Source organism: Lampetra fluviatilis, chromosome 27 (assembly GCF_964198595.1).
Source record: "Lampetra fluviatilis chromosome 27, kcLamFluv1.1, whole genome shotgun sequence".
NCBI lineage: Eukaryota > Metazoa > Chordata > Hyperoartia > Petromyzontiformes > Petromyzontidae > Lampetra > Lampetra fluviatilis.
Window position 1 is genome coordinate 12907740 of NC_136301.1, and position 9862 is coordinate 12917601.

At 54.2% G+C, this 9862-nt stretch overlaps 1 protein-coding gene across 7 annotated transcripts in view; it reads right to left on the reverse strand.

Moving 5' to 3' along the window:
• Window positions 1-5684, reverse strand: part of ALDH18A1 (aldehyde dehydrogenase 18 family member A1) — a 28898-nt gene extending 23214 nt beyond the window's left edge. For 2 of the 7 annotated variants that reach the window (XM_078869281.1, XM_078869275.1), the window contains exons 1-3: window positions 5240-5661; window positions 3936-4039; window positions 617-882 (exon numbers count right to left, since the gene is read on the reverse strand). In XM_078869281.1, the coding sequence (XP_078725407.1) occupies window positions 617-882; window positions 3936-4002 (333 nt within the window). In that variant the 5' untranslated portion in view covers window positions 4003-4039; window positions 5240-5661. Of the gene's footprint in view, window positions 1-616; window positions 883-3935; window positions 4040-4264; window positions 4734-4758; window positions 5188-5239 lie in introns of those variants that run through there. The other 5 variants (XM_078869279.1, XM_078869277.1, XM_078869278.1 and 2 more) reach the window with 5 other exon arrangements.
• Between the last annotated feature and the right edge of the window lie 4178 nt (window positions 5685-9862).

Consider the following 9862-nt stretch of genomic DNA (forward strand, 5'->3'; position numbering starts at 1 on the left):
GTGAGCGAGCGAGTGTGCGTGGTGTGCGTGGGGTGTATGTGAGTCAGGGGGTGGATGTGGCGAGTGTGTTGAGTGTGCGTGGTGTGCGTGTGTACGAGTCAAGGGGCGGGTGTGGCGAGTGTGTTGAATGTGCGTGGTGTGTGTGCGAGTCAGAGGGCGGGTGTGGCGAGTGTGTTGAGTGTGCGTGGTGTATGTGTGCGAGTCAGGGGGCGGGTGTGGCGAGTGTGTTGAGTGTGCGAGTCAGAGGGGAGTGTGGCGAGTCCGTGTGGTGTGCGCGTGGCGTGCGTGTGCGAGTGACGAGTGAGTGTTGGGGTGTGAACGTGGTGTGTGTGTGGTGAGAGGGGTTAATGTGGTGAGTGCGTGTGGTGTGCGTGTGTGCGTGTGTGCGAGTGTGGTGAGTGTGGCGAATGATTGGCGAGGGACTCCTCACCAGTTCCCTGCTCCTTAGTGGACACGAGTTGTACTCAAAGCCACAATCATCCATCCACTCGGGCAATTTCAGGGCAATCGTTGCCAGCAATCATCACCAGCAACGGTTGCCCCGAAATGGGCTTTGAGACGAGCCCACACAGGCCCGCCTTCGCCACACATGTGCGAGCGGGCAGCGCGAGCTCACCTGCTCCACGATGGAGGCGAGCCTGCCGAGGGCGAGGCCGCACTCATCCCCGCGCGTCACCACGGCGCTGCCCAGCTTCACGACGACGCGCCGCGCCCGCGTCAACTCGGCGCGCCGCACCAGGGGCACCGAGCGCCCACGCTGCCGGCCCCCCAGTGCGGCAGCGGCGCGCGAAGGAGACGGCGCGTCGGCCGCGATGCCACCACCGCCGTCACCACCACTGCCGCCACCGCCAGGGGCAGCTGCAGAGAATCTGGCGTGGGGAGCTGGAGGGAGAGACAATGCACAGAGCGAGGGCAAACACAGGGTGTACACGGTCACAGTGGACATGCGCTGTGTGTGTACATGGTCACAGTAGACATGCTCTGTGTGTGTACACGGTCACAGTGGACATGCTCTGTGTGTGTACACGGTCACAGTGGACATGCTCTGTGTGTGTACCAGTGACATGCAGTGAGGTCAATGGCTGGGGAGGCACTGGCTAGTGTCAGAGCCAGATTCACACATTGAGGGGCGCGTGTCCTCACCGAGGGGGGCGTTTTAGACACGTCCCCCTCAGTGAGGCAGATGTGATAACTGCCTCCCCTGGTGCTTTTTCATTGCAGTTTCATGACGAGACCAGCGAGCCCAAATATCTTTATACACAAACGTGAAATAAGTTACCTGGAGTATGGAAGGCGAGGACATGAAATGAAGGGGTCTACAAACATTACATTGGTGACATACTGAGATAGTAACAGGCACGCGCTTATTGCCCACGCTCCATCCAGTTACTGAGGGGTTGCGCAATCAGAGGGGAGGCAGAGCTCGTCGCTGCCTCACCTCTCGTCTCTTCCTGTATTTGCAGCGGAGCTCTGCAAATTTGGCGATTTTGACTATAAAAATAATTGGAATCGCACAGAAATTACATTTATAACACAGATCAGTGGGAAAATCTGTATATTTATTTGATTTGATCATTTTTTTCGTAACAGCTATTTTCATTGGAGTATCACAGGTGTAGTGCCATAAGAGGGGCCACTGTGCCAGCCCAAGAGGGGAGGGGCTGCTGGGGGCTCTGGGATCCTAGACAGATAAGCCTCGGCGCCAGGCGCTAGGATCCCAGGCAACCCAGACGCTTAAGCCCCTTGGCGCCACCAACGGGGGGGCTGTGTGTGCTCTGTGGGATATCTGGGGGCGCACACAACCCCACCCCGCGTTGGGGACGAGGCATAAAAGGGCAGCTCCCTGGCCGATCGGGGCCAGTCGCAGCTCAAGACCCAAGACCCGCCAGCCAGCCAGCTTAGGACCCTGGACCCCCTCGTCCTGCTTGTCCTTGTAAGGGCCGGGACGCTGTGAGGGCCAGTGGTGGGACTCTGGGACTCCCGGCTCTACGTCCTTGTAAGAGCGAGTTCCGAGGAAGCCAGAGTCCAGACCTGCACCTTGGCTGGGTCGGGTCAGATAGCCTCCCCTAGGGTAATTGTAGCCGGAGGACCCCAGAGCGTAGCCAGAGTAGTGTATCTAGGCTGTGTACCTAGGCTGCGTACCTAGGCTGTAACAGAGTATCAGGACTGTTGGAGTGTTGTATTGTAATAAAGAAGTTACCTCTACAAGTGTCTCAGGAACCCATTACACAGGTGAGGCTCTGCCTCCCCTGCTTCCCCTGACCGCACGTCCCTTGTGTGTACATGGTCACAGTGGACACGCGTTGTGTGTGTGTGTGTAGTTGGTGTGTGTGTGTAGTAGGTGTGTGTGTCAGTAGTAGGTGTGTGTGTCAGTAGTAGGTGTGTGTGTGTAGTTGGTGTGTGTGTGTAGTTGGTGTGTGTGTGTGTGTAGTTGGTGTGTGTGTGTGTAGTTGGTGTGTGTGTGTGTAGTTGGTGTGTGTGTGTGTAGTTGGTGTGTGTGTGTGTAGTTGGTGTGTGTGTGTGTAGTTGGTGTGTGTGTAGTAGGCGTGTATGTGTGTGTAGTTGGTGTGTGTGTAGTAGGTGTGTGTGTGTAGTAGGCGTGTGTGTGTAGTAGGCGTGTGTGTGTAGTAGGCGTGTGTGTGTAGTAGGCGTGTGTGTGTAGTAGGCGTGTGTGTGTAGTAGGCGTGTGTGTGTAGTTGGTGTGTGTGTGTAGTTGGTGTGTAGTTGGTGTGTGTGTGTGCAATTGGTGTGTGTAGTTAGTGTGTGTGTGTGTGTGTTTGTAGTTGGTGTGTAGTTGGTGTGTGTAGTTCGTGTGTGTAGTTGGTGTGTGTGTGTAGTTGGTCTGTAGTTGGTGTGTGTGTGTAGTTGGTGTGTAGTTGGTGTGTAGTAGGTGTGTGTGTAGTTGGTGTGTAGTTGGTGTGTGTGTGTAGTTGGTGTGTGTGTGTGTAGTTGGTGTGTGTGTGTAGTTTGTGTGTAGTTGGTGTGTGTGTGTAGGTGTGTGTAGTTGGTGTGTGTGTGTAGGGGTGTGTGTGTGTATAGTAGGTGTGTGTGTAGTTGGTGTATAGTTGGTGTGTGTGTGTAGTAGGTGTGTGTGTGTAGTAGGTGTGTGTGTGTAGTAGGTGTGTGTGTGTAGTTGGTGTGTGTGTGTAGTTGGTGTGTGTGTAGTTGGTGTGTGTAGTTGGTGTGTGTGTGTAGTTGGTCTGTAGTTGGTGTGTGTGTGTAGTTGGTGTGTAGTTGGTGTGTGTGTGTGTAGGTGTGTGTGTGTAGTTGGTGTATAGTTGGTGTGTGTGTAGTAGGTGTGTGTGTGTAGTTGGTGTGTGTGTAGTAGGTGTGTGTGTAGTAGGTGTGTGTGTAGTAGGTGTGTGTGTAGTAGGTGTGTGTGTAGTAGGTGTGTGTGTAGTTGGTGTGTGTGTAGTTGGTGTGTGTGTAGTTGGTGTGTGTAGTTGGTGTGTGTAGTTGGTGTGTGTAGTTGGTGTGTAGTTGGTGTGTGTGTGTAGTTAGTGTGTGTGTGTAGTTGGTGTGTAGTTGGTGTGTAGTTGGTGTGTAGTTGGTGTGTAGTTGGTGTGTAGTTGGTGTGTGTGTGTAGTTGGTGTGTAATTGGTGTGTAGTTGGTGTGTGTGTGTAGTTGGTGTGTAATTGGTGTGTAGTTGGTGTGTGTGTGTAGTTGGTGTGTAATTGGTGTGTGTGTAGTTGGTGTGTAGTTGGTGTGTGTGTAGTAGGTTTGTGTGTGTAGTTGGTGTGTGTGTAGTTGGTGTGTAGTTGGTGTGTGTGTAGTTGGTGTGTGTGTAGTTGGTGTGTGTGTAGTTGGTGTGTGTAGTTGGTGTGTGTGTGTGTAGTAGGTGTGTGTGTGTAGTAGGTGTGTGTGTGTAGTAGGTGTGTGTGTGTGTAGTAGGTGTGTAGTTGGTGTGTGTAGTTGGTGTGTGCGGTGTGCGCACCTCTGACAGCCCAGGCCGCCCTCCATTGCACACCGGCTCCGCTCCACGCCCTCATGGTTGACAGCATCGTGCACACCACCACCACCAGCTGCTGCTACTACTACCTGTGTAACGTCACCAACACCACCACTACCATCATCATCATCACATTCATCGCCATCAACATTCATCGCCATCAACATTACCACCTGGATCAACACCACCACCATAATGATGACACCACAACTCTGACACCACTAACAACGACGACACCACCACCACAACGACACCACCACCACAACGACACCAACCACCACGACGACACCACCACCACCACACAACCCTGTTACCGGGACTCTCCCCGGCTCCGAGCTCTCCTGCCCGAACGGATCGCGGTGCCACGCGAGTGGCCGTGGACCGGCGCCACGCGCCCAAAACAGCGGCTCCTGTCACAACCGGCTCGCGCGCTGCGGCTGCTGTTCAAAATCGCCTCTGTCTGACCGACCCGGTTTCTGTCTGACCGGTGTCTGTGGTGCGGCGCCGCAACTTCTGTCCGTGTTGCCTGTCTGACCGGTGTCTGTGGCGTGGCAACGTCTGTCCCTGTTGCCTCTGTCTGCTGCCAGCGTGGACTCCCGAGCGAAATTCGGACCTCGCTAAATGTCCCCTAGAGCAGGCAATGCGCATGCGCAGCAAGCACGAAGTTGCTGTGCGCTTAAAGGATCGCATTTGGCATGAAGTGAATCGAGGCGGGGGTGAATGGGTTTAATGGCAGCAGTGTCCCAACTCTGGAGCGATCTTACATCATCACCATCACAGCAACACACCTCATCACTGTCACACTCACATGTCGAAGCGAGTTCCTGCTGTGGTGGAATGTCCACATTCCTACGGCGGGGGCGAGTATCTCCCCAAAGGATAACCGCTGTTGACTTATCCACAGCAAAAGTCACGCTCGTTTTATCGACCCCGGAGGGTTGATGAGGTGCCGATTGAACCTCATCAACCAGGATGTGAACTCTCACCCCACTCCATCTCTCATCTCACTACAACTCGGATCTCTTGTCTCATCTCACATTACTACAGTGCACGTCACAATTCTCGATCCCATCTCACTGCAACTCTATCCCTTGTCTTATCTCCAGCTATCCGCACTCACGACTCTCTCTCACTGGAGGATGTATACATTATCATCGCTACAAACTGCCCCGAGGGCGTGTGCCTACTCGGGGCTTTTAAAATCGAACATTTTCCAAACCGGTAACCGCATTAAAGCAAACCCGGCAAAACCGGTTCGCCGCCCCTAAATATCTGGGAGCGTTCACCACCTTCACCGAGAGCCGCTGCTGCTGCTGCCGCAGTGGTGGTGATACGGCGGGCAGCAGTAGCAGCATCAGGCCTGCCGACTTGCGATCCACAGGTCACCGGTTGCATTCCGTCTCCCGGCGTGAGAGTTGACACGACAGCGTGGGGCAGGTTTAGTCATCTACTTTCGCTCACGTCCACCCAGCAGCAGCAGCTGCTGGTGTGGAAGAGAAGGCCAAATTACCCTCGCACGGAGGCCAATGCCGCCAGTCATTGCAAGTGCTGCATTCTCGGATTGTTTTGCCGTGCGGTTAAACAAAAAAAAAACAATCGTAAAATTCCACGATAAACGGTTACCGGTTTCCTGTCTCTGGGAACCGGTAACCGATTCTGAAAGCTGTTACCGGTTTCCCGGCTCGTTGTTTAACGGCGCCCACGCAGCCCGTAGCTCACTCACCCAGCCACGAGTCCACGTGGGCAGCGCGGGGTCCTGCCCTTATAAGGGTATGAGTGGGGGGGGGGGTGCCCCCCCTCCCATTGGGTGCCTCGGGGCAGACAGAGGGGGGCCCACGTGGCATGTGTTTACTCACAATTACACGCCCACAAGACTCCCTCCTATACATAGACACTGGTATCAACATACACTCTCTAGAGCCACTACTATGGACGCAAGCACTGCCATAGACATACACGGCTATAGACTCAAACTTTATACTGGTAGGAACGAAGTGGACCAGACCACCAATAGATTAATGTGTCCGTCTGTCCGTGTATCAACATCGCCCCCTACTGCAAACACTTGGCATGACCCTGTCCGACAAGATGGCCGCCCGCTCCCCCTGCGATCTGTCAACTAAACAAGATGGCCGTCGCTTCCGGCGCCTCACGGCGAAACTTTAAACTTCGCTTCAAAATTACTTTACTGAAACGCAGCACGTTTTTAAAAAAAATTACTTTACTGAAACGCAGCACGTTTTTTTAACACAGAGACAAGAAACATTTATTAACACAGAGACGAGATACATTTAATCGCCTTATTTGTGCACGAAAAGCGCGGCTTCGCGAGGCCTACTGCAGAGGCTTCGCGAGGCCTAGTGCAGAAGGCTTCGCTAAGTTTACTGCAGAGAAGGCTTCGCGAGGCCTAGTGCAGTAGGCTTCGCGAGGCCTAGTGCGGCAGGCTTCGCGAGGCCTAGTGCAGAAGGTGGTGGTGGGGGGTGATGGGGTGGTGGTGGTGGGGTTGGGTGGTGGTGGGGGGTGGTGGTGGGGGGTGGTGGTGGAGGGTGGTGGTGGGGGGTGGTGGTGGGGGGTGGTGAGGGCTGGTGGGAGGGCTGGTGGGAGGGCTGGTGGGAGGGGTGGTGTTGAGGGTGGTGTTGGGGGGTCTTTAAATCTCACAGCGTTTCTTGTCAAAACAAACACTTTTAATGAACTTTACACTAGAATACAGTTAAATTGTTTCTTTAACTCCTCTATACCCGGTCGATATCCCTGTACCAGTACTAAGTATTATTCCTACCAGCCCACCCCGCAGGGTCCTGTTTTGGAGCTTTTCGTGACCGCAGGAATTACTCTTTGGTTCTTTCGGTAAAATCACGTAGAAAGACAAAATAAATTAAATAATAGCATACGACGTTTCGATTGCAACACAAGCAATCATCATGTCTCTGTGTCTTGTCTCTCTCTCAAAATTTCACACTTAACTTCTAATTTAGCAATCTTTGGAAAAACGTAATCAATCAGGCTATGCGTTAATTGTGTGTTGACCGACTCTCTGTGTTGCATTGCATTACATTTCCAAAAGTTTAATCTTGATTCTAGATTTGAAGCTTTCGTGACTGCAATGATTCATATCCTTATGTTTTTTCGGTAAAGTCACGTAGGTAAAAACATTAAAAAGTAAAATAAAATAAAAAATAAAAAATCACGACGTTTCGGAGGCAACACAAGCTTCCGTCTTCAGGTGGTACCGTCACAGCCACGACAGTTGTATCAAGTAAATGAGAGATTTCAGGAGTTACCACTGCGTTTATATAATGGTTGGAGAAGGTGGTGGGGCATGGGCCGCATTTTTATTATTAATATGGTAAGGTGAGGCTTGAGACTAAGAATAGACTGCATAACAAAGGCTGAGCCTTATGGAGAGGTGCGGTTTGTGACTCAACCTGTAACACGGAGACCAACACTAAACATGGTAAAACAGTAATGGTTGTCTGTCAAATAAGATTGGCAAATAAGTGTAGTTAAATCTTTTTTGCATGGTTAATCACATCTTTCCAATGATTACTCAGTTTGTAACCGTCATCACGGTTGAAATTATGTCTGTGTTTGTATATTTGTATGGCTTCGTGTACAAACCTTTGATGGTAGCCAGGAGGTTTGCAGAGAACCTTGGTCTCGGAAAATACAATTTCATGAGAGCCCACCGAGTTGTAGCAATGATCGGCAACGGCCGAAGAATCAGTTCTGCCGTGTTTCAGATCTGACTTGTGCTCGCGGACACGATCAGAAACATGACGTTTCGTTTCTCCAATGTAGCAATCACCACAAATGCAACTCAATTTGTAGACTCCAGGATACTGTAAGTCAGGAACGACATCCTTCACAGATGGAATCAAATCACGGATTTTATGCACTGTACTGAATCGGACTTGGATCTTATGTTTTTTAGAATTTTGGAGATCTTTTTGGTCACGCCTGCTATGTGTAGGGCTGTTACAGAGAGCCCGTTATGCATGGCAGCCTATGGTAAACAAGCACAGTGGGCGGGGCTACGTCAGTGCACGGGCAGGTGCCCTCTACGACGTCCGCGCTTCGGACGTTACGATCCCCCGGGGCCCCACCCCTCAGGGAGGGGGGGTATAAAAGGGGAATGTATCGGGGGGCTCGAGAGTGATGGTTTAGCTAAAGAAGAGAAGGCGGAAGACGTCTTAGATAGAGCCCTGGACTCCCCCTGGTACGCCGTCCTTATCAGGACCGCGCAGGCTCGAGCCAGTGGCGTGGTACCAGAGCCAGAGCCAGTGCTGGTCTGGACTCTGGGTACCGGGCCCGACTGACCAGTGTCGGGCTAAGTTAGCCTCCCCTAGCCCAGTAGTGGAGGACTCAGAGGCAGGCTAGGGTTAGCCTAGAGGTGTGTCCTCAGATAGACGGGTGAGGGGGCCGATACCCCCTCAAATGTGTATGTCACAAAGTTGGTGTTAAATAAACAAGTGTGCCTCCAACTCCGGTGTGAACGAGTCGTGAGCGTTACTACATCTGGCGTCAGAAGTGAAACAAAGTACGAACATGGATACACGCCGGACGACTCGAGTCGGGCTACCAGAGGCAGAAGACACCACTGCAGTCGGAGGGCCCGAGACGGCTGAAGATGCCATCGACCAGCCGGGGCTGGACGCATCCATGCCACAGCAGCTGGAGGAAGGGGAGCCGTCGATGGAGGGGCTGAGGGAGGCGCACGCGAAGCTGACCGAGCTACTGTACGCCGCAGCCGCCATGCTCGACACCATCACACAGCTGGGGGCTGCGGGACCGCCACGGGGCAACCGCAGCCGACGACCACAGCGCCTTCCCGCCATTTCCACGGAGCAACATTTTGAATCTCCCGCCATCGCCGCAGCTGCTGTTGAGGGCGTGGCCGCTCTAAGCATCGCGTCCAACGGCGGGAGTACAGTGCCTGCCGCGTCACCACGGGTGCGACCGGCGATGCCATCGCTGCTTCGGGCCGACGCTGAGTCGAGTGAGGGACACGAGGGAGCGCGATCGTCCTCTGCAGCCGCTGCCTTACATCAGCGACTGCCGCCGCTCAAAGAATTTGTGGGCGAGGAGGGCGACTGGGGCGGCTTCCAGCGGCGCTTCCTCGCTCACCAGGAGATGGCACAGTGGACAGACGCCGAGGCTCTCCGAGCACTGCCAGCACTCCTCGACAGCGACGCCCTCGCCACACTAACATCGGCAGCGAAGGAGAGGCGTTCCACGCTGCGGGAGGCGATGCAAGTGCTGTCCGCTGTGTATGGGCCACCATCGGACTGCCGTCAACTCTTTTACGATCGCCAGCGGGGGACGAAGGAGTCGCCCCTGGCGTACCGTACAAGCCTCCTGGCGCTGGCAAAGGATGCCTTTCCACGAATGGACGACGAAGGGATCGACGCCATGGTGACAGAGAAAATACTTTTGCTGGCGGACGACTTAGACATCGTCATTGTCGCACAGGACGATGCAGAAATGTGCTCCCTCCAAGCGGCCCGTCTCCTCCACGCAAACCTGTCCTCTCAACGACGGAAGGCCAGCAAGGCGGCGAGCGGGCGCGCCGTCGCTGCGGCCACCCTCCCGGCGGAAGAGGTTTGCGCCGTCAACCATCGACGGCAGCACGGAGCGGGAGCGCGGGAGGACCGGGCCGGTTCGAGCCATCTACAACGTCCATCGTCGCCGCCAGCGCGTCCACGCTGCTACAACTGCGGCATCCGGGGCCACGTCGCCTCGGGGTGCCGCTCTCCTCGGCAGCGCGGGACGACGCCTCAACGGGACGCCGGCCCTCGTCACAAGCTCCACCATCATAATCCGGCGAGTCGCGGCACCCCTCACGTTTGGCCCACGCACACGCCCGTCGCACACTTAAACACCGCAGCGAAGGGGGGGCCAATATCGCGTACCAT